Source organism: Hippocampus bargibanti, linkage group LG07, assembly GCF_051943395.1.
Source record: "Hippocampus bargibanti isolate YZ-2025 linkage group LG07, ASM5194339v1, whole genome shotgun sequence".
NCBI classification, from domain to species: domain Eukaryota; kingdom Metazoa; phylum Chordata; class Actinopteri; order Syngnathiformes; family Syngnathidae; genus Hippocampus; species Hippocampus bargibanti.
The window spans coordinates 8952608-8979928 of NC_142740.1; the positions used below are offsets into that span (position 1 = coordinate 8952608).

Sequence of the window (27321 nt, forward strand, 5' to 3'; positions counted from 1 at the left end):
GTCCCAAAATTACCACAAAATTAGCTTATAACTGGGCCGATTCAGAAAGTCCCACCCCCTTGTTCGTGACGTCACGATTGGTCGCACACTGCCTTGTTCCAGAATCAAAACAATGGCTTCAGAGAGTTGACATTCAGTGAAGATGCTTTCTTGTTACTAATCCAGTTATGAATATGATTCAAATAGTTCTGAAGAAGAAATCATAAATGTTTGCAATCGATTGAATAAGTCCTTCCTTATCAATTCGAGCCGTCTGGACTCCAATGTAGCGCCCAGAAAATGCGAACAAGCTCTGTTGGAAATGGTTGATTTGTCCGCTGGGAATGTGTGTAAACTTACTCATTCTTTATGCGTGTCAACGCAATTGGCTGCGACACACAACGATTCACCATCACGTTATTTATGTAGTTTTCCTTCTAATTTTGCCATCAACATGAATCAACACAACGTTTTCAGACCAAACAAAGTACCAAAAATGCATTGTGTGTCGCTTTCTCAGTCACGGGCGTTCCCTCCGTGACGTCACATAGGGGATCCTCATCAACTCGAAAACAAGACTTCCTGAATGTTCAGCGTGAGTCTTAAAATAGCTGTATGCGGTGGAATCTTTGTAAAATGCGCTCAGTAGAAGTCATTTGAAATGATTTTACAAATTATGGACACAATTTGTCCGGACGTCTCGGTTGTCCTTTAGGGTGCTGCTTTTGGAGCACGGGCTTCCTTCTTGTACGGCAGCCTCTCACTCCATGGAGCGGCAAAACACGCTTGACTGTGTACACTGATACCTGTGTTCCAGTAGCTTCTAATTCTCGTCAGATCTCTCGTCAATTTTCTGCCTAGCAGCAGGTGATAGCTCTCATTTTCTTCCTGAACGTGGCAGTGACAAAACAGTGCCATGCACTTTATACTTACAAACAATTGTTTGCACTGTTGCTCTTAGGACCTGCAGCTGCTTTGGAGTGACTCCAAGTGACTTTCCTAACTTGTTCAAGTCGATGATTTGCTTTTTCACACCCATGCTGAGCTCTTTTGACTTTCCCATTGTCGCATTTGTGGGTGTTTGCGTCCAATGGGCCCTATTTAAATAGCCTCAGAAAATTCACCAGCTGTAATCACTCACAAGAAATGAAGAAGCCATGCTATGAAGCTCATTTCGCCAACACAACTTTTTAAGTCACCAAAATTGCTAATTCGTGTTGCTGTATATATATATTTTCGACCCAGCAGATTTGATCACTTTTTCTGTTTTTTTTTTGTGTGGAGAGAGAACACTCCCACTTTATTGTTTTGCGTTTATTATTTTTGTCAGTCACCCTGGGAGGGCTCACGCGTACCCGTGAAAGCTGATGAAGACTAGAGAGGTTTATTCAGGCTTTTTTTTTTTTTTTTTGCTATGATAGATATTCAGGACCAGGCTCACTCGTTTTAGGTTAGACAAAGTTGTTGTTTTTTTGGTAGCATGTGGTAACAGGTACTGGCTTTAGTAGTGGGTAGGCAGGAAGTATAGAGCATTTTGCTGTCTTTTTTGCTTTCTGGCAAGACAGGGTTTTTTGGTTGAACATTTCCAAAATGGCTGAGTTTAGCGTGATACCTTAGTTGACGAGAGTCTGCGGCTAAAACAACTCAAGCTTGAATTAGGCATCTTGAGCTAGAAAACGTTCATGAGGCAAATAGTAGAGAATACCACGGTGCGTCAGCTTCTGCTCCTGTTGATGCTAATAAGCACATTTGTTTTGTTCCTCCTTTTTGTGAGGATGATGTTGATACACACTTTGCTGTATTTGAGCGATGCAGCAGCAAGATAGGTGTGGACATTGCTATTGTAGTGTGTCTTCATTGTCACTGGTAAATCCCAAGTGGCATATGCATCCCTGGCAAATGCAGATAGCCTCGATTATGATCAGCTATAGGTTGCTGTGTTGAGGATGAGCTCTGCCTAGAGGCTTATCGGCACAAGTTTAGACGTTGTAAGCAATAGGAGAAACAGATGTTCGCTGCATTTGCCTGTGATAAGGAGATGCTGTTTTACCGGTGGTGTGCTGCAGAGAGGGTGCCAACCTTGGCTGGCTTTAGAGAGTTAATGATACTTGAGGCCTTTAAGGACTTCATCACAGAGAGGGTCACTTATTGTCTCAATGAGAAGGAGATGACTACATTCTGTATGGCTGCTCGCCTTGCTGATGCTTTTGTCCTCACTCATCATGCTGGTGAGAAGCCATCAGTGTCAGTGGAACGATTAAAGAGACCTCTCGTGCTGCCATAATGCAGGGATCTAGCAGTGCTTACCATGCCACTAATAGCAAGCATACGACTGATAGCCACCCAAGTAAGCTAGTTGGTGCCAAAGAGAGCCTATCATGTTTCTACTGTAAGAAACGTCGGCATGTGATTGCAAACTGCTTTGCTTTGCAGAAGAAAGAGAGTGTAAAGACAGCTAATCTGGTAAGGACACCTATTCTAGTATTGGATGGTTCTGCTCAGATAAAAAGGAAGTCTGAATGTGAGGTTTATTGCTCCGACGTGAGGCTTGTTTATGATGGAGGGCTTTGTGTTTCTTAGTCCTAGGAGTAAGGTGCCTGTCCATCGAGACAGAGCAGCTTTTCAGTCGTTCATTTTGAAGGATGTGTTGATATTTCCTGACTCAACTGCAGAGTCCAGTTTGTTGGTGCACTGCTTGGGCATGGGTTATATAGGAGTTCCTTTGCAGACCATCATGCGTGAGTCTGGCCTGGTGACAGGTCCCATCAAAGTGGGCATTCGCTCTGTCCAAGTGGCAATTGGCCATTCCCAGGTGGTTGCAATTACATTTTCGGAAACAGTTAGTGGCCGTCCGACACTACTGTTGTAAACAAAAAACAAAGTTTTTCCACATTTCTTTTGGCATCATGACACATGCGCAAGTGGTGTCCGACTTCTGCGTCTGTGCAGGATGATTGGAGAGTAGTGACTTAAGTGGTGGTTCCATCTCGTTACTGAGGTGATACTTTGAGTTTAGCCCATGACAACTAGCTGCCCGCTTACTTGGGTGTGAATAAAACCTATGACTGTATTCTGCATAACTTCTTTTGGCCAGGGTTGAGGAAAGACATGGTAAACTACTGTAGGTCTTGCCACATTTGTCAGCTAACTAGGAAGCCCATCAAACTGTTTCTCCAGCTCCCTTGTAACCTATTCCAGTAGTGGGTGACCATTTTGAGCGGGTCATTGTGAATTGTGTGGGCCCATGACTACGTACCAAAGCTGGTAACAAGTTTTGCTTAGTCCCTTAACATAATTTCTATGGACACAGTTGTCAGCATGTGTTTGAACAGTTTAAAGTCTTGCTGATCCATGGCCCTGTGTTCGTTGCACCAAGCTTTGATAAGCCGTTCCTATTGGCTATGGATTCCAGTGACACTGGGATGGGCGATGCTTTTTCAGGAGGGTCTTGATGCTGTTGATCACCCAGTGTCTTATTTCTCCAAGAGGTTTAACCATCACCAGCGTGCTTACTCTACAGTGGAGAAGGAGGCCCTTGCCTTAGTCCTAGCCTTGCGTCACTTTGAGGTTTCTGTTGGTTTCTCAAGTGATCCCATTATCACATACACAGACCACAACCCTCTGGTGTTTGTTAATCAGATGCACAACTCAAACCAGTGTCTAGTGCTTATTTGTGCAGGCCTTTGATCTGAACATCAGGCATATCCATGGCAGGGATAATGTCCTGGTGGACGCACTGTCACATTTGTTAGGTCCTGCTTGCACCTATGTGTTGTTTGTCCCAGGACAATCACAAACACTCTCCTCTCTCCTCGACATTGATGTGGGGTCATGTTTATTAAGTAATTCCTGTTCTTCCCCCGTGACCCCCGCCCCCTTCTGGAGGCCATGTGGATCCTCTTAATTGCAGCTGAGAGACACATGGGTCCTGCGCAGCCTACATAAGTGGCTGCTCCAGGCTCACTTATTCTCTCTCATCTGACTGCTAAGACCAGACCTTTGGCCGTGTGGTTCTTTGCATTGACTAACTTCGATAAATCCACTATTTTATTAGAAGCAACCAGTGTCTGGTCTCCCTTTTATATTATTGGATTTGCCATGCTGTAACAGAGGTATAGAAGTGTCTAGGAGAGGTCGTGGTGATGTTTCTGACTGGGCTGGTTACAACTTAAATGATGAGAAGATGCCTAAGGAATGGAGGAAAAGTGTACTGGTGCCCATTTTTAAGAACAAGGAAGATGTGCTGAGTTTTAGTAACCACAGAGGAATAAAGTTGATGAGCCATACAATGAAACTATGTGAAAGAGTAGGTGAAGCTAGACTAAGAGCAGAAGTAAGAATTTGTGAGCAACAGTATGATTTCATGCCGAATACTGACAGATGCAGTGTTTGCTTGAAGGATGCTGATAGAAAATCAATCCATGCATTTTCTGTAGTGCTTATTCCTCATTAGGGCCGCAGGGGGTGCTGAAGCCTATCCCAGCCATCTTCAGGCACCAGGCGGGGGACACCCTGAATTGGTGTCCAGCCAATCGCAGGGCACACAGAGACAAACAACCATCCGCACTCACACTCACACCTATGGACAATTTGGAGTGTTCAATCAGCCTGCCGTGCATGTTTTTGGAATGTGGGAGGAAACCCGAGGACCCGGAGAAAACCCACGTGGGCCCGGGTAGAACATGTAAACTCCACACAGGGAGATCTTGAACTTACGACCTGTGCACGGCGTGCTAACCACTCAACTACCGGGCCGCCCTGATAGATAATATATTTTTTAAGTAAAAAAAAAAAATACTACTACTATGACTACTACTACTACTACTACTACTACTACTAATAATAATAATAATAATAATAATATTAAATAATAATAATAATAATAATAATAATATCAATAATAATCAAACAGGGCCTGGTAGAGTGGTTAGCACACCGGCTTCACAGTGCAGAGGTCGCTGGTTCGCGTCCCAGTCCGGTCTCCCTGTGTGAAGTTTGCAGGTTCTCCCCGGGCCCAGGTGGATCTTCTTCGGGTCCTCCGGTTTCCTCCCACATTCCAAAAACATGCATGGCAGGCAGACTGACTACTCCAAATTGTCCCTAGGTGTGAGTATGAGAGTGACTGTTGTATGTCTTTGTGTGCCCTGCGATTGGCTGGCAACCAATTCAGGGTGTCCCCCGCCTCGTGCCCGAAGACAACTAAGATAGGCTCCAGCACCCCCCGCGACCCTCATTAGGAATAAGCGGTCCGGAAAATGGATGGATGGATAATCAAACATTTCTTTAACAAGCACCTTTTGAAGCACCCAAGTTTAGCAGAGTGGCTGTAAGCTCTGCACCCCATCCTGTTGAGACGGGCAGAGGACACACAGAGGTGGAGGGAGGATGAGAATCCGAGGGACCGAGAGGAAACGGAAATTTGTAGTTCAGACAGAAAGTTGGGGCAATGTTATTGTCACGATCTGGTTGGCGACCAACTCGTGGCACTGTCGGCCCCGCCTGCACCTGCACAGGGGTTGGTCGTTCGGATCAGTGGCAGACTGTCACATTCTGATTGGCGACCAACGGATAGCGCTGGCGGCCCCACCTGCAGCTGCACAGGTGTTGATCGTCCAATCAGTGGCAGTTAAAAGGACTCCCGGCAGGACCATTCCGTGTCGGGTCATTGTATGTTTGCTTCACCTTGTCAGGTTTGTTTCATCTTGTCAGATTTTTACTCATGGTTTTCTTTGATACTTTGTACTTTTCTGTTCGGATGACTATGATGTTTTAGATTTTGTTCCTGCTGACTTTATTTAAGGACAATTTTTCAAACACAACCTGCTGCTCCCTCTTGCCTGCTTATTTGGGATCCACAACCTTCACCACCTCGCATACCGTGACAGAATGACCCGACCAACCATCGGATCCCGCAGTTACAATGGACCAGTCTCATTTCCACCCTGTGCCTGGCAGTGCAACGTCCATGTCGAGCCATGCTTCGTTGCGTGATTGTGTGAAAAGGGTCACACTCCCGTCCATGACAAGCTGTGCCGCATCCACGTCCACGTCAGGCCGAGACCTCTTTCCAGGTGGCCGTCCAGGGTGACACTCGGTGTCTGGCAGTGCACGCCCACGTCCAGCCATGCGTCGTTGTGTATGTTTGAATTGAGTCACATCCACGACGAGCCGTGCCACATCCGCGTCCACTTCAGGCCGAGACCCCACTCACCGCTGGATCCAGCAGGTGCTAAGGACTGGTCTCGTTTCCCCTGTGCCGGGAAGTGCACGTCCACGTTAGGCCATGCTTCGTTGAGTTTGAATTGCATCACATGACGAGCCGTGCCATGTCAACGTCCGGCCGAGACCTGTTCCCAGACGACCGCCCGAGGTGCCACTCTGCGCCTGGCAGAGCACGTCCACATTGTGCCATGCTTCGTCGAGTTTGAATTGCGTGACACGACGATACGTACTACGTCCACGTCAGGCTGAGTCCTGTTCCCATCAGCCCGCCACCTTTTATTTGCTGGAGAGGCAATGGTTGCCGTTTCCACCTTGTTCCCTGGTGAGTTGAGCCTTTAGGGAGTCTGTTGGGACTTCTTGAAGCAGTCCCTTGAGGAGTTGGTACTGTCAGGATCTGGTTGGCGACCAACGGGTGGCGCTGTCGGCCCTGCCTTCACCTGCACAGGTGTTGGTGGTTCCGATCAGTGCCAGACTGTCACGTTCTGGTTGGTGACCAACGGATAGCGCTGTCGGCCCCGCCTGCAGCTGCACAGGTGTTAGTCGTTCCAATCAGTGGCAGTTAAAAGGACTCCCGGCACGACCATTCTGTGTCGGGTCATTGTATGTGTTTGCTTCACCCTGTCAGGTTTGTTTCATCTTGGCAAATTTTTACTCATGGTTTTCTTTGATGCTATGTAGTTTTCTGTTTGGATGACTTTGATGTTTTACATTTTGTTCCTACTGACTTTATTTTAATGCAATTTGTCAAATACAAATACCTGCCTGCTTATTTGGGATCCACAACATTCACCACCTTGCATACCGTGACAGTTATAGATGGCTTTAAATGTTTAGTATTAGGGAGCTGCTGGAGGACAAGTGTAGTGTGGTGAAAGAATGGGGTTTTTGTGATGACCCAGGCTAAGGAATTCGGGACGAGTTGGAGTTTATGGACAAATTTTTGATGGATACCTAAAAGAGTGGATTGCAATAATCGATACGAGAGGCGACGAGACTGGACAAGGATAGCAGTGGTGTGAGGGGTGAGAGACGGATGGAGACAATTTATATTACATGAGGGGAAATATGTTATTTATATCGGAGTGGAAAGTGATTGACGATGACACACAGGCTCTTGAGCTGAAGGGGACACAGTGAAACTGTCAATAGTGAGAGAAAAACTGTTGGCTTTGTGTAGAATGGATGTTTTCCCGAAGGAGAAGTTCAGTTTTTTCGCTGTTAAATTTGAGGAAATTATGGGAAAACCAGGATTTAATTTCTGAGAAACAGTGTGAAAGGGATGAAGGTGGAAGAGAAGCGTCAGGTTTGCTGGAGAGGTAGACTTTGGTGTCATCCGCGAAGCAGTGAAAGTGTATGCCAAATTTACTGAAAATTTTGCCAAGGGCAAGAAGGTAGATAATAGAGAAGGGGTCCCAGAACAGCCCCTTGGGGCATGCCAGCCTATGATTGAGAAGTGAAGGAGTTGATTAGGATGAAGAGCGGGCAGGTAGATAGGAGTGAAACCAGCATAGGGGGGTGTGAGTGATGCCAATCGTGGAATGTGTTGAGCTGGATGGGGTGAGAAAAAAGCTGAGGTCAGGTCGAGGAGGATGAGGGTTGTTATTGTCTGCTACAATAAGACTGTGATCTCTAGCGAGAGCAGGACACAGGTGGGGGAGAAACTACAGAGGTGGAGGTTTGCCCTGAAAAGGAGAGGAATGAAGCTCAGTCGTAGCAAGGCGGAATACATGTGCTTTACTGAGAGGGAACCAAGTACAAGAGTGGGCCACAGGGAGAAGAGATAATGAAGGTGGAGGATTTTAAGTACTTTGGGTCAACTGTCCAGAGCGATGGAAGGTGAAGAAAATAGGTGAAGAAATGTGTACAGGCAGGCTGGAACGGCTGAGAAAAATGTCAGGTGTGATGTGTGATTGAAGTTTGTCAGCAAAGCTGAAAAGAAAGGTAAATAAAACTGTGGTGAGACCTGCCATGATGTTTAGACTGGGTCATTGCCACTGAAGAAAAGACAGAAAGCAGAGCTAGATGTAGCGGAGATGAAGATGTTGAGGTTTTCTTTGGAAGTGACCAGGTTGGATCAGGAATGAGTACAGAGATCCCTCGCTAATTTGCGGTGGATCCCGCTCGACTCTCTAGAGGAGGCGGACAACAGACGGACGCTTGCTAAACTAAAAGCTACGGTGGACAGCCTCCTCCAGTCCATCCTGACAGCACTAGGTAGCTCCTCAGCCAGACTGTTGCAGTCCTGTTCCCATCAGCCCGCCACCTTTTATTTGCTGGAGAGGCAATGGTTGCCGTTTCCACCTTGTTCCCTGGTGAGTTGAGCCTTTAGGGAGTCTGTTGGGACTTCTTGAAGCAGTCCCTTGAGGAGTTGGTACTGTCAGGATCTGGTTGGCGACCAACGGGTGGCGCTGTCGGCCCTGCCTTCACCTGCACAGGTGTTGGTGGTTCCGATCAGTGCCAGACTGTCACGTTCTGGTTGGTGACCAACGGATAGCGCTGTCGGCCCCGCCTGCAGCTGCACAGGTGTTAGTCGTTCCAATCAGTGGCAGTTAAAAGGACTCCCGGCACGACCATTCTGTGTCGGGTCATTGTATGTGTTTGCTTCACCCTGTCAGGTTTGTTTCATCTTGGCAAATTTTTACTCATGGTTTTCTTTGATGCTATGTAGTTTTCTGTTTGGATGACTTTGATGTTTTACATTTTGTTCCTACTGACTTTATTTTAATGCAATTTGTCAAATACAAATACCTGCCTGCTTATTTGGGATCCACAACATTCACCACCTTGCATACCGTGACAGTTATAGATGGCTTTAAATGTTTAGTATTAGGGAGCTGCTGGAGGACAAGTGTAGTGTGGTGAAAGAACGGGGTTTTTGTGATGACCCAGGCTAAGGAATTCGGGACGAGTTGGAGTTTATGGACAAATTTTTGATGGATACCTAAAAGAGTGGATTGCAATAATCGATACGAGAGGCGACGAGACTGGACAAGGATAGCAGTGGTGTGAGGGGTGAGAGACGGATGGAGACAATTTATATTACATGAGGGGAAATATGTTATTTATATCGGAGTGGAAAGTGATTGAGGATGACACACAGGCTCTTGAGCTGAAGGGGACACAGTGAAACTGTCAATAGTGAGAGAAAAACTGTTGGCTTTGTGTAGAATGGATGTTTTCCCGAAGGAGAAGTTCAGTTTTTTCGCTGTTAAATTTGAGGAAATTATGGGAAAACCAGGATTTAATTTCTGAGAAACAGTGTGAAAGGGATGAAGGTGGAAGAGAAGCGTCAGGTTTGCTGGAGAGGTAGACTTTGGTGTCATCCGCGAAGCAGTGAAAGTGTATGCCAAATTTACTGAAAATTTTGCCAAGGGCAAGAAGGTAGATAATAGAGAAGGGGTCCCAGAACAGCCCCTTGGGGCATGCCAGCCTATGATTGAGAAGTGAAGGAGTTGATTAGGATGAAGAGCGGGCAGGTAGATAGGAGTGAAACCAGCATAGGGGGGTGTGAGTGATGCCAATCGTGGAATGTGTTGAGCTGGATGGGGTGAGAAAAAAGCTGAGGTCAGGTCGAGGAGGATGAGGGTTGTTATTGTCTGCTACAATAAGACTGTGATCTCTAGCGAGAGCAGGACACAGGTGGGGGAGAAACTACAGAGGTGGAGGTTTGCCCTGAAAAGGAGAGGAATGAAGCTCAGTCGTAGCAAGGCGGAATACATGTGCTTTACTGAGAGGGAACCAAGTACAAGAGTGGGCCACAGGGAGAAGAGATAATGAAGGTGGAGGATTTTAAGTACTTTGGGTCAACTGTCCAGAGCGATGGAAGGTGAAGAAAATAGGTGAAGAAATGTGTACAGGCAGGCTGGAACGGCTGAGAAAAATGTCAGGTGTGATGTGTGATTGAAGTTTGTCAGCAAAGCTGAAAAGAAAGGTAAATAAAACTGTGGTGAGACCTGCCATGATGTTTAGACTGGGTCATTGCCACTGAAGAAAAGACAGAAAGCAGAGCTAGATGTAGCGGAGATGAAGATGTTGAGGTTTTCTTTGGAAGTGACCAGGTTGGATCAGGAATGAGTACAGAGATCCCTCGCTAATTTGCGGTGGATCCCGCTCGACTCTCTAGAGGAGGCGGACAACAGACGGACGCTTGCTAAACTAAAAGCTACGGTGGACAGCCTCCTCCAGTCCATCCTGACAGCACTAGGTAGCTCCTCAGCCAGACTGTTGCACACACGCTGCAAGGAGAGGTACCGCCGCTCGTTTCTACCGACTGCTGTCAGGCTTCTTAATAAACACGTGATTGAAAAAACTGAATGTGAAAAAAAAGGAAAAAACGTGAATGAAAAAAAAACTGGACTCTTGTACTGTACATAGCACAGCCACCTTATGATGATGATGCAATACAGTTACATATATCATTATGCTTTTCTTATATTCGCACTATGTACAGTTTGTGTTGTTGTTTTTTCATTTCACCCCCCCCCCCCACCCCACCCCACCCACTTTCAATTGCTGCAGTGATCGCGGATGTAATTTTTTCCCGTAAAAAAAAAGTGCATTTGTAATGGCTGCAGCTTGATTGGGCTGACGTTGACCAATGACAGCATGATATCCCACAATTTACAGCAATGTGGTTTGGGTGTGCATCTTCTCAGCACTGCTCGGCACCCCCTTTTGTCTAATCAAATGGGATACTGTTTGATCACTCTAATCATCAGTCGAATCAAATGATTGCCTTCATCACTGCTTGACATTTAGTGTGTGTGTGTGTGTGTGTGTGTGTGTGTGTGTGTGTGTGTGTGTGTGTGTGTGTGTGTGTGTGTGTGTGTGTGTGTGTGTGTGTGTGGCTGGGGGAAGTGTGCGTTCGTGCAAGACAGAGATAGGGAGAGGGAGGGTTAGATAGAGGAGAGAGAGAGAGAGAGAGAGACAAAGAGAGGAGAGAGAAAGAGAAAAAGAGACAGTCCCCACTTGGCGGATCTGCACCGATTGCGGTGGGTTGTGGTCCCCATTAACCCTGTTAAACGGAGGATTACTGTACATCAGAGGGACAACTCATTGGTACCCCTCTCATGGACTCACTACTTGCTGGAGGAGGCATTACAGTTTCAGTGTCTTGTGAGCTGGACGGCAGCAAAAGGGTGTTTAGCTTGGCAGGTTTGGCTATAATGCTCAACGGTCATGGAATGTCACAGCTCTTGGCAGAAAACAAGCCAGAACTGTTGTGAAGTTCCAACTTTTGAATGACAGCAAGCCTACTTCTGCCCTTGGTCTTAGGTGGTGTAATGCATCCTGACTGTTGTATGTACCCATGCACCACAAAGAGTGTCCACCCTATTTGGAGTCCTTGGAGGGGTTGCTGGAGAATGCTCCCCCTCCGGACTCCACCATTCTGCTCGGTGACTTCACCACTCGTGTGGGCAATGACAAACAGAACTGTAAGTAAATGATGTGGAGGAACAGGGAGGCTCTTTATCGGAACCCGAGTGGTGTTGTGTTACTGGACTGGTGCTCATCACAAATTATGCATAACAAACACTGTGTTCAAATATAAAGGTATCCATATGTGCACTTGGCAGCGGAACACCCTAAGCTCCAATTCGATGATCAATTTAGTGATCAAGTCATCAGATCTCAAGCTGCAAGTTTTTAAAAGTCGAGTGAAAAGAGGGTTGGCCCTGTCAACTGAAGGCTACCTGAAGGTGGATGAATATACTGGTCTGACATGATAACCCAAACATTGTGTGTGGCTCTGCTGAAATCATCTGTCTGGAAGACTTTCAACTCCTACCTCATGCATGCTTATCCCATTTCCCTCAAGGTGAGGGACATTGAGTGTAAGTTCCACATTTCCATTTCTGAGGTTGACGTTGAGACCTGTGGCTGTACGGTGTTGATAGAGATTAGAGAATAAGAAGTTATCATATTTCTGACAGGTGTTCAGTGCCTGCTCTGGTGAAAACCACTGACTCCATTGGTGGACACTGATGCTATGGGATGCTATCAAGCTGAGTCTCGAGAGGTTCCTTACAAGTACCGTCTGGCCAATATGCAGCTTTGTCTGTTGCCAAAACAAAAACTGGGGTATTGGAATAGTTTGTCAAAGCCAGGGGAAAATACGCACAGACGCCTTAGAAGTAATTTTCATCCATTCGGTGTGTTAGAAGGGAGACCATTACCACTGTCCACTACAGTGGAGATGGCGTGCTGCTGCGGTAGATAATTAATGGGTGGATGAATTGAAAAACAACAAAAAAAAATGAATACAACAGTGAATCTGAATCTTCTCCTAGCTAGACATGCTGGAAAAGGTTGGCGCGGACATATTGATGCCAGTTCATGTTGGTGATACTATTGGAACGGCAGTGGATTATGCTCACATCTCTTTCAACCAGGTAACAAAATTTACAAAGCAATAATATTAACTGGGAACGTAGAAATACACTGTGAAGGACTTACAGTTTACAGTTCTGTCTGCAATTTTCAACCACAGCTATATACATTAACGTACACATATTTGATATTTAACAACAACAACATATGTCAATGCTCCTCTTTAGGACTCTGGTATAGCCCATACTCCCTACCATGCTCTCAGCATGGAGGGAAGAGAGACATTCAAAATACAGCGACAGCTGCTCAGCATGATGGGAAGTATGCTGAAGAAGAGTGTTGTCCAGAGAGAAAGGGAGCATCTTGGGAGAGACGAGCAACTTGTACAGAGTGGTAAGTACACCAGTGAACAAAATTACTGATACATTTTTAATTGAGTTTTTGAAATGCAGGACTCACTCCACCCAGTCATCCGTTTATACTGGTTATTCTGCACGTTTCAGAAAGAGTTGTAAAATGAGTGCATTCAATGAAACTAATTACCGTCATGCTTAACTCTTTTTTTAAAATTGTGTTAATCTATATTTTAATCACTACTTTTTTAATTCTGTAGGTGAGTTGCCTTTTTCTAATATCCTTTTTATGTGTTGGCTTCCTGCATTCGAGTGTTGATGGTGGGGAAACAACTGTCAGTCATAGCCTGAAGCGGGTGTTGATTGGCTGTCATTATGTCTGGGCTTGTTTAGTATAAACTGATTGGCTCCCACTGGAATTGGGAGGACTAAATAAGCAGCGGTGAGGTGAGGAGAAGTGAGAATGGAGGAGCATGTGAAAGTTATCAAGCCAATGAATGGAAAACGTACTTTCAATAAATGCCCTGACAACACTATTGACAAATGTAGAGTGTTGTGCTAATTTGTAAGGAGTTTGCTTACCACCGAAGCAGCTCAAATTTCGTACCACAACAATGCAAAGCACCCAGTCGCGAAAGCAGCCACAGCAACACTCTTAAGTAAATTAAATTTAAGGAGAGCACAACCTGATCGAGGCACGAAAGCTGCTGTGTCCTCTGTAGCCCATACTGTAAGTCAGGAGTGCTCACACTTTTTCAGATCAGAATCAGAATCATCTTTATTGCCAAGTATGTAGAACACAAGTAATTTGTTTCCAGTAGAACATGCGCCACTAGTATCATCATCAAAAAAAATTGCAAATTGCAATTGCTATTTTGGGTTCCTGTTTAAAAAGTTAATGGCTTGGGGGAAGAAGCTGTTTAAATGTTTGCTGGATTTGGTGCGCATGGATCGGTAGCGCCTGTCTGAGGGGAGTAGCTGGAAAAGGTGGTGGGCAGGGTGCGCAGGGCCCTGTAGGATTTTCCACGCCCTTGTTTGGATTCTTGCAGTGTGCAAGTCCTCGAGAGTGGGTAGGGTGGTGCCAATGATTTTTTTCCGCCTTCCTAACTGTCCGTTGAAGTCGGATTTTGTCCATTTTTGTGGCGACCCCGATCCAAACGGTGATGGAAGAACACAGGATGGATCCGATGACAGCCATGTAGAAATGTATCACCTCCTGTGGCAGGCCATGCATCTTTAGCAGCTTCAGGAAGTCCATCCTCTGTTGGGCCTTTCTCAGGATGGAGTTGGTGTTGACCACCCACTTCATGTACCTAGAGACTGATTCACAGGAACTTGAAGGTCTCAACGGTTGACACAAGGCAGTTGGATAGTGTGTGGGGCAGCTGTGGTGATGGATTTTTCCTGAAGTACACGATCATCTCTACCGTCTTGCGCGTGTTCAGCTCTAGGTTGTGACGGCTGCACCAGAGCTCCAGCTGCTCCACTTGTTGTCGGTACGCAGACTTGTCACCATCTTTGATGAGACCGATGACCGTGGTGTTGTCTGCGAATGAATGAATGATATGAATTTGACAGCTGGGTGCGTTAAGGTGCAGTCGTTGGCAATGGAGCAATGGAGAGAGGACGCATCCCTGCGGGGCTCCAGTGCTCATGGTTCGTGTTGTGGATGATATATTTCCCAGTCTGACCTGTTGTGTCCATCCTGTCAGGAAGCTGAGGGTCCACTGGCAGATCGTGGGGGACACACCAAGCTGGAGAAGTTTGGGGATGAGGAGTTCTGGGATGATGGTATTGAACGCAGAGCTGTAGTCCACAAGCAGGATCCTTGCGTAGGTTCCTGTGTTGTCAAGGTGGTCAAGGATGTGGTGCAGTCCGATGTTGACTGCATCCTCCACAGACCTGTTTGCCCGGTAGGCAAACTGAAGAGGATCTAGCAGAGGTCCGGTGATGTTCTTTAGGTGGTTCAGCACGAGGCGTACAAAGGACTTCATGACCACAGATGTCAGAGCAGCAGGTCTATAGTCGTTCAATCCCGAGGGTGCTGGTTTCTTTGGAACTGGGACGATAGTAGACTGTTTGAAGCAGGATGGGACTTCACACTGCTCCAAGGATCTGTTGAAAATGATACAACCAATGACTAAGAAAATAAGTACAATCACGATCGCGACAGGCACAAACAGTCTAAGCAAAGTCGTATACCAAGGGCCCCCGAAAAGCATGGCAAAGCTCCACGGGTGAACAGGCTGTCGATCTTTGGCCATACCATCTCTGAGATCCCTGATAACAGACAAAGCATTAGTCATGTTTATGGAATTCGCTTCTTCGGGTATGTACGTACAAGTGTCACCCACCATAGCATAGACGCCCCCTTGTGGGGCTCTCAAAAGGTCCAAAACCATTCTCCTTTGCAGCACCATTTGTCTAATTGCTGCAATTTCGGTGTTCTGCATTTCATCCACTTTCAAGCTGGCATTTACAAACAATTGAAATCTGTAATCAATTGTTTCAATTCTTAGCATGTTTTTTGCCACTCCAATTTGTGGAAAAAGAGCTAACATTACCTTACTACCCGTGCTATGGTGTTTGAATTGTTCTGGAACATCAGTTCCCCAGATCGAATCATGGGGCTTGAACGATACTCTTCCTTTCACATGATGGTGCACTGGATGACTGGTAACGATGAAAGTATTGTCAGTTACAGTAACAGATACACACAAACCGTAGGCTCGCGGAGGAATAAAGGAATATACTTTCCAACCGCATAACCACGAAAGATGTGAAGATACAGGCAAAACAGTGATATTAATGTTTAGCAGTAGCACATGTAAACATCTATCCTCGTCTATAAAACCAAAATTTTGACCCGTACTGTACATTGTAACGTATACTGGTAATCGCAACCCGCTCTCGGTCATAATCTGGTTTTCAGGTTCCAAAATGGTATCTAAACCTGGAACAATCTCTCCTCTCGAAGCATTACGAAGAACCGGAAAATGTTGATCAGGTCTATGCAATGATATTAACATATATGCAGCTATAGCCATTCTCTCTCCGAATACCTTCGAATGCACGCGTTATTGTGACACAGAATGAGGCATATAAGAGCATACAAAACAATTACTTTTCCTATTTTGCTTAGCAATTAGTGTAGCATAACAATACCACGTGTTTGACAACAACGGATTCCAGTCATGTTTTTCTCCTGTAAACGGTTGATATAATGCGTCCTTGACACCTGGACTTTGGGCCGTTTTGTCAGGTGCTTCCACCCAGGCTGACAGTCTGTGTGGTTTATGGTGGAAAGGCGATTTCACAACTGGTGATGCCACAGATGACATCATGCATATAGTTATGGGAAGACCAATGTGATTTTCACGAAATTCAGGACAGATTCTCAAGTCCATGCATCCTGCAACATTGTGGGTTACGGTAGCAAGTTGGATATCTGTCATCGTGCCAGTTCCAGTTCACAACCAGTTCCCCCGAGCTGTCTTGACGACAGTTCGTTTTGCTTCTTGGGCACAGCTATGTCGAACCCATTTTGTCTTGGGCTTGGAATGGACCATAACAGAATCCCAACCAGTGGTCCAAGCCTTCCCCAACTTGACATGAGCGTACCAAGAATCTTGAGGATAATCACTTTCATCTTGTCGTGCTTTGTTCACGTGAATGCTAAGGGGAAATGAGACTATTCCTGCAGCCTGTAGTGGAAAGCAGGCTACAGGATGTGCCATGTTTGGGGGACTTATCTGACGTCGTTTGATATAATAGTGGAACTTCGCAGGCTTATGGAGTGGGGGGCTCCACGTGTGTCATCTGGATTGCCCCCACGAGTCCGTACAGCAAGATGATGTGGACCAAACCCATGGCTAGTCGAAGTTTGGCTCCGTCCGTCCGTCTTCCACCTGCTCAGTATCCGGTTGGTGAACGATGCTGCAATGGCTTTGATGCACCCAGGTGGCTCTTTCGGCGATCTTGATGGCAGTTGGCGTTGTGATCAGCACGGTGAATGGCCCCTCCCACTTTGGTGCAGACCAGGTCATCTTCTTGATTGCCTTGATCAGCACCTCGTCTCTGGCGCGCAGCCTCGGTTCCTGTGGAGGGAACAAAGAGGACTGCGGCAGTACACATGCTGATTGGACCTCTTTTGTTGTAAACATTTCACACAACCATTTTGCCAACAAAGCACCTGGATCTGATTCATTCACTTGCCAGGGCACACCTTCCCATTATGGGAGGATGAAAGGTCTGCAATGCAATATCTCAAAAGGCGTTAAGCCGTTATTAGTGGGTGTTATTTTCATATATAATTTAACCAAATACAGATATTCAGGCAAAGGTTTGCCTGTTGTCTCCATGGTTTTCCTGAGTCGATTTTTAATCGTACCATTCGTTCTTTCAACTAATCCTGCACTCTGTGGACGGTATGTGCAATGGTTCTTTAATGCAATACCTAAATGTTCGGAAATTTTGGTTATTACGTCATTAAGAAAATGTGGCCCATTATCACTCCAAATTATTCTTGGTATGCCATGTTCTGGAATAATATGTTTGCATAATGCTTTAGCAACGGATAATGCATCGGATTTCTTTGAAGGCACAATTTCCACCCATTTGGTGAAGGAATCAATTAGCACCAAACGGTATTTATAAGAACCACTTGTGCTTAGTTCAATGAAATCCATGTGGACCACTTCAAAGGGGTGTGACCCCTGTGGAAATTTTCCTCTTTTTGGTCGTATATTACCCTGTGGATTGTGTTTACAGCATATCAAACAACTCAGACAAAAGTTTTTTGCATATGAGTTGAAACCTCTGCTTAAATGGAATACCTTTCCTGCTATAAATACCATCCCTTCTGTTGATACATGTGACCTACCATGGCTCAACTGAGCCACCATAAGAAGCATGTTTCTCGGTAAACATGATTTATTGTCTATTTTATACAGCCCATCAACTAGCATAGCACCATCGGCCAGCCACAGATCTTTTTCGAATTTTGTGGCTAACGCTTGCATATCCTTCAAAACTTGTGTGGGCACTAATTCACATGTCTCTTGACTTACTAGATTGAAAGCAGTCAGAGCAGCCTTTTTGGCGGCTGCATCTGCTCTACCGTTACCCGTGCTAATCCTGTCTTTAGCCCTTGTGTGCGCTGCACATTTGCATACAGCCACACTTTTTGGAAGGAGGATAGCTTTCAACAAGCCTCTCAATAAATCTGCATGTTCAACCGTCTTCCCGGTTGATGTAGTCATTCCCCTGCGGTTCCACTGGGCTGCAAAGCAGTGAAGTGTTAAACGTAAATTGGCTGTCTGTAAAAATTGTCACCGTCTTTCCTTCTGCCCATTTACACGCTTCAGTCAATGCAACAATTTCTGCTGCTTGCGCTGAATACGTGTTTGGTAATGAACCGTCAGCAATAATTTCAACGTCGGCATAACCCAGCATAACCCACCCTGTTACCCCCTGCATCTGACCTAGATGCAGAGCCGTCAACATACAGGTGGATACTGTCAGGTAAAGGTGTGTTTTTCAAATCAGGTCGTAGAAATGTCATCTTTTTTTTTTTTTTTTATGTCCTAGAAAAGCAACTTCTTTTTGGCAAAACTGTAACTTATCCAAAGAAGCGTTGTTACCTGTACTTTCTAGATTTTGGAACAAAGCGATTGATACAGTCTTGTTTTCGTCTTCAGTCGGTGAGACAATTAAGACGTCGTCAATGTACAAAAGAATTTGAGAAAGCACAGGATGTTTAAAGTCAGCAATACATGAAGACATTTCTTGTGAAAAAAATGTTTGGGGTAATGACTGAGTCCCCCCAGCAGAGTGCCACACTATGCTCCTTTTGGAGAAGCACATCTGGTCTTCTGCCACAAGCAGCCAAGGGAGGGCGGGGGGCAGAGAGAGTAGTCGTGGGAGGAAGTGGAGGACCGTGCGCACAGATCCTCCTCTGACCTCTGACCCCCAAGCTCAAACCCCCCAGCCCACGGCCCGCCCTTCTTCTTGCTGTGGTTAGTTTTATGTCTGTCCTAGTAATGGCGATTTCAAGACCATGTGCTCCTTTGTTCTTGTAAGGGAGGAGTTTCTTTATCACCGGCCATCTTTGAAGACATAGCTTTTTCATTTTTCCTAGTTTGCTTAAATTGGTTAACATATACGGAATCCTCATCAGCAGATTCAGGAATACAGCTGTGGTTTCTGAAAATATTTTCAAAGCTACATCTTTGCTACTTTTTTGCCATGAATCCAATATCCCGGTGGATTGGGGCTTTCTGAGAAAAGATTGCACCCATTGTCTCAATTCACCACAGTTCACCAACAATTTCTCCTGTTGCCTTAAGTCCCAGCAAGGCACACACCCGCTGTGTTAACTCAAACACAAAGAAGACTCCCGCTGTGTCAACGTCTCCAACCAAGAGACGCGCTCACATATACACACAATGAATGCACATACACACACACGCACTCACACGCACACACTCCCACAAATGGCTCAAATTGCTCCACACCCAATCCCCTTTGTTCAAGAACTTTCTCTCAGACAAAGAAACTTTCGCAGCTCACCACTCAGCACAAATCAGGCAAAATGAATGTATTAATATCACAGAGAATCCACGATCAATTGCAGCTGCATTTAAACAAAAAAAAGAACACATAATCCTCTTGGTCAAAATTAATATATTTTTCAATTTTTTCCCAGTCCTCGCGCAAAAATAGATTCCATGAGTTCACCCCTCGTGAAGAATCTCTCCCTGGAAGATTCCGGTCTTATCTTTCGTCCGCCGGCGCACGGCATCAGACACAGTGATCCGAGAAGGCGTCACTAGTCACGCGCAAAAACTTTTTACGCATCTGTTCAGATTAGAATGATCCACCTTGATCAATTGTAATCTGATTACTAACCGTAGATGCGCAGATTAACCGTGACAGAATAACTTTTGGCCATAAAGAATTCCACAATACATTCAAACAAAATGGCTGCGTGCTGTCGTCACCCACCTTGAAAACTCGTGAACTCGTCCGTGTGGTCAAGACAGGATGAAGAGGGGCAGGATGAACGGCAGCAACCTTCGGCTCTCGTCGTGAGTCAAAAAGCAGGCATTGCCGAAGGAACGACTCCTTCGTCTCTTGTGGACAATCCGCAAGCAGACGCTGCCAAAGCAAGGGATCCTTTGTCTCTCATCAACAGACACACGCAGACGGGCACCCCCACACGCCCCGGACCTGAGAGCCTTGGCACGGGCACCAATTTATGTTAGAATCTAATTCCTGTATCTCTTCTGGTTCGGAGTTCAACATAGTTTTATGATGAAATACCAGCGGGGATCATAGATGGTGAACAGAAAAGACTACTTTATTCTCGTAAACAATAGAAGAACATATCTAGTTGGAGCGGGGAGCCAAGAGCGCAAATCTCGCCCATTCAACCTTGTTTAATCACACAGCAGCGGTGACATCATCTCGACCAAGCCTATCAGCGACGGGAAGGGGTTGGGAGAACATTAGACTGAAAATGAATACTTGTTACACTCTACATACGCAACAAGTTAACTAATAAGCCACATACATCCATATAGACTAACCTAAACATGAAATAACATCGGATGTTTACGCATGTGTATAAAAACACTCTATCACGCCTGATACACCAGTGTGTGCAGGCAGGTCACGCGGTGGTGGTAGAGTACTTTTTTAAAGAGCGGCAGGACGCCATAGACCGGATATGTAACTGAAGTCTGAAAAAATAAAACGTTAAGAAAATTAAAAGATGTTTAATTTGTGTTTTGTGTAGCGAATTGCCTCAACATATTGCCCCTGACAAACGTATCTAACATCGGTATAGGTGAATAAAGAAGCAAACAAAAGACAATCATAAAATAAGAAACTATGTACAATCAAAATGGAAACACAATCGAAGTAAAGTCATGTCATTCACTACATCAATCAAGTCTTCATGGCATCTTGGGTTTCTGGATGGTGATTTTCCAGGACGACGAGGAGAAACAATTTTGTTCTGTCGCATTTATTCATAAGAAAACCCCAGGTTGTCATACGGATAAGCAGATGGGAAAAGGGTGTGCGATTTGTTGACGTGGCTCCAGTGACGTGCTCCGGGAATCTCCTTCACGATCCTGGCGAATCCAGATGACCTTTGTGGCTCCTGAAGATGGCTAGCAGCTCCGTGGATGGTCTGTCCCACGTCGGTGTGGCTCATGTCCTTCTCTCGGACATCCTCTCCAGACCGTCAACAGGATGTTTTTATTCTACACATCACACATTTCTTGGAACTGTTTCTTTCCCTATCCCAGTCTTGTCTCATCATGAAGGGTCTGCAATGCATTCTCTCACAAAAAGGTAGTAAATCATTGTTAGTAGGTGTAAGTTGTTTCGTAAATGTTAATAGTTAGCGTGTCTGCCTTCCGGGGATAAACTTTCTTGGGGAATGATTTTGCAGCTAACTGCAGCCCCTACCAAAATTGAAAATTTTAAGTAACGATTGGAGCTGTATTCATCATAACTCCCCCCTGTTAAGACACGGGAAGTCTCAATTTGCCAACTGCGAACATGTTTTCGTGGAAAACACGACTCATCTTTGACATTGCCGATTGACAATTTGCATAGCACCGACTGTCAATCACTGTTCTTGAATTTGGAGGCCAATGTTTGCATGTCTCCTGCATGGGCACCAATTCACATGGCATTTGGATTTAAAATGTTGCACATTGAGCACGGCTTCTTTGCATGTCGCCACATTCTTCAGGTGGAGGATAGCCTTCAATAAATATTTTCACAAGTTGGCATTTTCATCAGGCTCTCCTGTTGATGCGGCTATTACCCCAGTTCTACTGGGTTGTGTGGAGTGTGGAGAAAGCATTTTGGCAATCTGAAAATGGTTGTTGTACTTGCCTTTTGTCATTCTTGTGCAATTTAACATCAGACACGCCTGCCCATGACGTCCAACAGCCTCTTTCTGTTCTTGATGCGTCTTCCCCATCAGTTACTCCTGCTCAGGATGTCTGTGGCATCACGACTGGTGGGTGCAAGCACACTTGAGCTGGTCAGTTTCATCTTTGGCCACCCCGGTGGATGTGGGTTCCCAGGACTTCTCCTGCTTTGGACAATCCACCTCTCTTGATTCTGAATGAAGCTTGTTAACGCCGAACCCTTACACAATCCAATTTATAATTCCGCTTTAATCACTGACTCAGGTGCCTATTTAACTTCCTTGCCAATTACACATTTTCTGACTCGAATGCCGAGAAATTTCTCTAATGTGCACTGCATTTAAATAATAGTAACTATAATAAAAAACAATCACAATAAGTTAGATTTCCTTTAGTTGTAACTATACACAACTTTTGAACCGACAAAAGTCACTAGTGTTTTGCAAAGACATCCAGAAGATTTTCGTACATGTGGCGATTTTTATAAGCAATATTTTTCTTTTGATCAAGCCCAATTGCATCCGAATTTGATTGGTCGTTGGCTGCTCTGCCGTTCCCATTCTTCGTGAAAAGAAGCCATCTAGCGGCCCATAAACAGCAAAAAGAATTATCAGTATACTGAATGAAAGACCATCTTGTGTCTGGAAAAAAGAATTGCAGCTGTCCAAACTGCCGATCAAAAGGAACATTCTAGATGACAAAATTAAATTTGGTGCAATTTAGGACAATTTAACTCCAAGGTGGTTGGATGAGAAATGTTACTACAGCATTTTGAATGTGTAGCGTTGAAAAATGTGTCTGCCAAATTCCACGTAAAACAATTGTGCAAATAAAAGTTGTCGCACGTTTGAGTAAACGGCAAAAACTATACTTTTGAAAATAAACTATTGTCAATCAGGGATCCAATCTGCAATCCCATATCATCAGCTTGGCGTGCCAAACTATAGATGTGCGCAGTGATAAAATTTTGTTTTCAAAATTTGCAAAGCAAAATGCAGTGAAGATATCAAAATGGGATACGGCAGGGCCTGCGGAGCAAATCAATGGACACCAAGCCAGTATTCAAGGCAGAGTTCGGTGGTGGTCCGTCAACTGAATTGTGCATTAGTCAGCCTTTTGTCAACAGTCATTGTGAGCTGCAATCTTGGAGATTGTTCATTCGTCACTTTCACCTTCAGTCCATTTCTGCAGCAAATCGTGTTTCAGCTTTCTCGGGTTCAGTGGACGATGTCTCTGTGAGGCTAGTAGCGAGCTGGTTGGGGAATTTTGCACCCATGGAGCAGATGCGTTTTGTCCTTGTGGAGATAGCGTGGCTTGGCATTTTGCGGTCTTTGTCGAGGAGGAGTCAGAGCTTGTTGATCAGAGCCTGAATGCTCAGCGGGTGGATGCATGCGGCTTGTGCTTGTGCGTCCATTGGTTCAGGTCACCACAAATTGAACAGCCATCTTAGTACCAAATACCTCTCCACACACCCACCTCACACATGTCAACATCCTCAGAGCATTTGGTGCTTTTGGTGTTTGTAATGTCAGCCATGGTGCAGCCCGGAGACATTGATTTGCCTGTCCAATTGCCTCAAATTCATCGCCGCCTTTTTTTTTTCATTTTTCTTCGTTTTTTTTTGTAGTTTTTTTCTTCGTTTTTGTAATATTATATCTGCCCCATCAAACAACACAAGCCGTTTTTCAGACAGACGCAACACAGCTCACGATCAAACCCCATGTACACAATTTGAGCACATGTGAACGCAGTGCTGCAATTTCTCTTCAACTCTTCACTAAAGAACACAACTCCTGTACGCACATGCGCTATCAGCGAGCTATTTAGTGCTCTCCCGGTTTGTTATAGCCCCAGGCACAAACCTAAACGGGCAAGGGTCATTGACCAAGCAAGCCCTGGTGGAAACCCCAATGCAAAATCCCAACTGAATAGCCTCGTTCCCAACCGGTTGGAAAACACGGTATGATGCGCCAAACGGCTTTCCTGGGAGAGCTTTTGTAAAGCGCGGCAGGATGCGACGCCATAGATCGAATGTATAAACACGGAAGTCTGTGAAAAAAAGACGTTCAGAAAATAAAACAATTTTAAAATGTGTTTGTGTTGCAAATTGCCTTAACATCATACTTCCATGAAAGCACATAAACCGAAATGTGAAAATGTGATTCCAACTTGTGTGAAATATTTCTTTTTCCTTACAGATAAAGTTGCTTATGATGCCAAACCGAAAAATCAAAGTGAACATCCCACTGCAATAAAACTAAGGTACAGTAACACAACTTTTGCCACTCATCCAATTCTTGTAACCATTTCTCATGTCAACGGAATCATTACTCAGGTCACCATTTAAGTTTTGCTACCATTGTGGTCGCTCCGCTGCTGTGAAGCTAACTGCTTGTACTCGCTGCCACAAAGTCTTCTACTGCTCCATGGCATGTAAACTCATAGCATGGGATGAGAGACACAAGGAAGAGTGTCTGCGCGAGACAGGTAGGTGCCATTTCAGAAGCTGTTGTGCGATAGTGGAAATGTTCACATGTATTTTTGACACTGAAAACATTTAACTAAACTTTGTGTTTTGTCTCGCATTTCAGGAGCTGTTCCAATCACTTTTGAGAAGAGAGTCATGTTTCAAGCCAAAAAAGGACCTAAGACTGTCATATTTTCATCAAAAAGACCATTTCACGTCCAGTTTAAATCCAAAGTCATGGTGATTGAAGAAAATATTGCAGAGGGGCAATCAATCAACATGAAGGAAAACTACAGCTACAATTGACATACTGTTGTAACTTATCATTTCAGAATTTGGTTGGCTGCAGCATATTCGAGCTGACTTGGCTTTTGAGGCAAATTACACCGTACAGTAAACACCAGTCAGTCATAAAGATCGCCAATTCACTCACACATTTAAGGGTGTTCGGTTGATCCAAACATGTTTGCATTTACCACCATTGACAATGTCAATATGTTGAGAATAAAATTGTTTTTATTTGTTTGTAAATTTGTCTCTATGTTTGTAATTGCATAAATTAGATACATAAAATTCAATGGACACCTGCATGAGCCGTCACCTGACTGTGGTGGAGGGGTTTGTGTGTCGCGATGATCCGAGGAGCTAAGTTGTCTGGGGCAACACAGCCACAAGGTACATAAGGTTTATGCCCCTGGCAGGGTCACCCTTGGCAAACAGGTCCTAGGTGAAAGACCAGACAAAGTACGACTCAACAGACTCATGATGAAGAAAAACAGATGGATCTGGTTTTCCCTTGCCTGAAGCCGGTCACCAGAGCCCCTCTCTGGAGTCAGGCCTGTCTATGGGGCTTGTTGGCGAGTGCCTGGTGGCCAGGCCTACACCCATGGGGCCCGGTCTGGCTCATTCCGAAGAGGAAATGTGGGTCCCCCTTCTCAAGGGCTCACCACCAATGGGAGAGGCCAAAGGGGTCGGGTGCATTGTGAGCTGGGTGGCAGCCAAAGGTGGGGACCCTGGCGGTCCAATCCTTGGAAATATTAGGTGGAAGAGAGTCCAACCCCTCTCCAGAGGGCTGGTACCATAACCCAAGCTGTGTCTGGAGGCACGTCCAACTATATCTAGTCAGAATTTTTCTCCACCACGTTAAGGTGGCGGCTCATGGAGGAGAGGTCTAATACATGCTGAGGCAAATGCCAAAGAGTACAAGTGGGTTTTGAGGAGTGTTTTAAAGATGGGCAGCGAGAGGGCTTACCGAATGTTCAGTAACAGGTCATTCCACAGAGTGGGACCAGCAACGGAAAAGGCTCGATGCCCCTGAGCCTCCATTTCGTTTTTGGCACGTCTATATATATATATATATATATATACAGGTAACATCCAATTCACGACCGGTGTGAGTTACGACCACCCATACTTACGACCACGACCGCCAGACCTTTTTATTTCTACGGCTACCGCTACGGTGGCAGCCCGGCAACACTGTTGAGATCTGCAGCGTATCTGTGATGCATTTGGTAGAATAAAAACTTGAGATGGTCCTTCTTGTTTAGATTGAACAAGTAGGATGTTTATTTGCCGGACCACAGAGAGCAGCCGCTTCTCTCAGCATTGTACAATAACTATTTTTTTTATTGCTGTCAAAGGACCTTAGGTAGCGTTGTGGCGGTGTTGCCAGATCCGCTCAACATTCAGCATGCCTCATTTATCTCAACAGAGAATATTACAGCATTGCACAAATGAGGATCCGCTCAACATTCAGCATGGCTCATTTTTCTTGACAGAGAATATTACAGCATTGCAATAAATCAGTATACAAAATAAAGTCAAAGTCAGCTTTATTGTCAAATATGCTAATATGCATGACATACAGCACAGATGAAATTACTGTCCTCTCGGACCCAGCATGCAAGGCACTTATAATTACTTTAACAAACATAAACATGAAAACGCCAATTTGGCGGGCGAGGGGAGCCACTGCGTGTTCACGCACCGCCGTCTTGGGAAAAAAAAAAGAAAAAATAACAAATATGACAACACAAAGACACAGAGTAATTCATTCTTCAGGACTTGCTGTACCCTCTTTGTGATGACATGAAGCAGTTCTAGTTGGAAGAGGAGAGGATCAAAGCATCCATGTCAGCAGTGAATCAAGGACGTCATGGTGGAATTTGTATGTCTACTACAAGCTAAATGTTGAACGCAAACACGAAGCTGTAGCATTCATTGATGAAAAGACATTGTCTCACATCTCCTGTCCCACATAAATCCGCTTCAATTCCAAGCCGCGACAGTTCCACATACGCATCGGCGCTCTGCGCTGACGCTGCTTTCTTCTTATCGCGGGCTCCTCAAGCCATGCATCCATCCAACCGCAGACTGTCCAACAGCACTGACCTTTCCACTGAACAAAGCGGGGCTGTGAGCATGCTGCCCATTACAGGCGCAAAAAAGCACAATGGCCCCAGAGCTATCCAGCGATGGTAGTCAAATAGCTCCGACATTCCTCCCATTCAAAAACAGTACTGGCATATTCATGCTGCCGAAAGGCGCAACCGCTCAGCACAGTCTCCTCCTTGATGATTGTCGTGGCCAAAAATGCTGAAAAACAATCTGTATCCGTTCCACGTGACGCACAACAACATAAAGTGACAAAAGAAAACACAATGACAAGACAAAAACGACAAAAAAAGCAAAGCTCGTGAGAGCACTTGTTGATGGCTGCCTACTCAGGCGCCATCTTGGAAAAAAACAAGACAAGACACTTTCTTCACAAAAGCGTATGACAATTTTGGCCAGCCAGCACGTGATGGCATCGGCGCAAACATTGCATTGCGGACGGACAAACAACTGGAGTAAAATCTTCAGCAAGGTGTCACGACCGCTCGAGGAGTGGTGACAGGACTCGATGGACGAAGAAAAATAGGAACGGGTTGGATCCGAAATACACGATAGAGACAATAAGTTCAAGAAAGGTTTTTACTGAGACACGCAAGGCAAAACAGAAGGTAAGGCAACCGAA

General features: G+C 45.2%; 1 protein-coding gene across 14 annotated transcripts in view; it reads left to right on the forward strand.

Moving 5' to 3' along the window:
* LOC148895358 (ankyrin repeat and MYND domain-containing protein 1-like) overlaps positions 1-25564 on the forward strand; it is a 66640-nt gene extending 41076 nt beyond the window's left edge. For 3 of the 14 annotated variants that reach the window (XM_089000957.1, XM_089000954.1, XM_089000956.1), the window contains exons 13-17: positions 12492-12593; positions 12759-12924; positions 24034-24097; positions 24171-24322; positions 24427-24972. In XM_089000957.1, coding sequence (XP_088857083.1) covers positions 12492-12593; positions 12759-12924; positions 24034-24097; positions 24171-24322; positions 24427-24608 — 666 coding nt within the window. In that variant the 3' untranslated portion in view covers positions 24609-24972. Of the gene's footprint in view, positions 1-12491; positions 12594-12758; positions 12925-24033; positions 24098-24170; positions 24323-24426 lie in introns of all 14 variants that reach the window. The other 11 variants (XM_089000945.1, XM_089000944.1, XM_089000947.1 and 8 more) reach the window with 10 other exon arrangements.
* The last annotated feature ends 1757 nt before the right edge of the window (positions 25565-27321 follow it).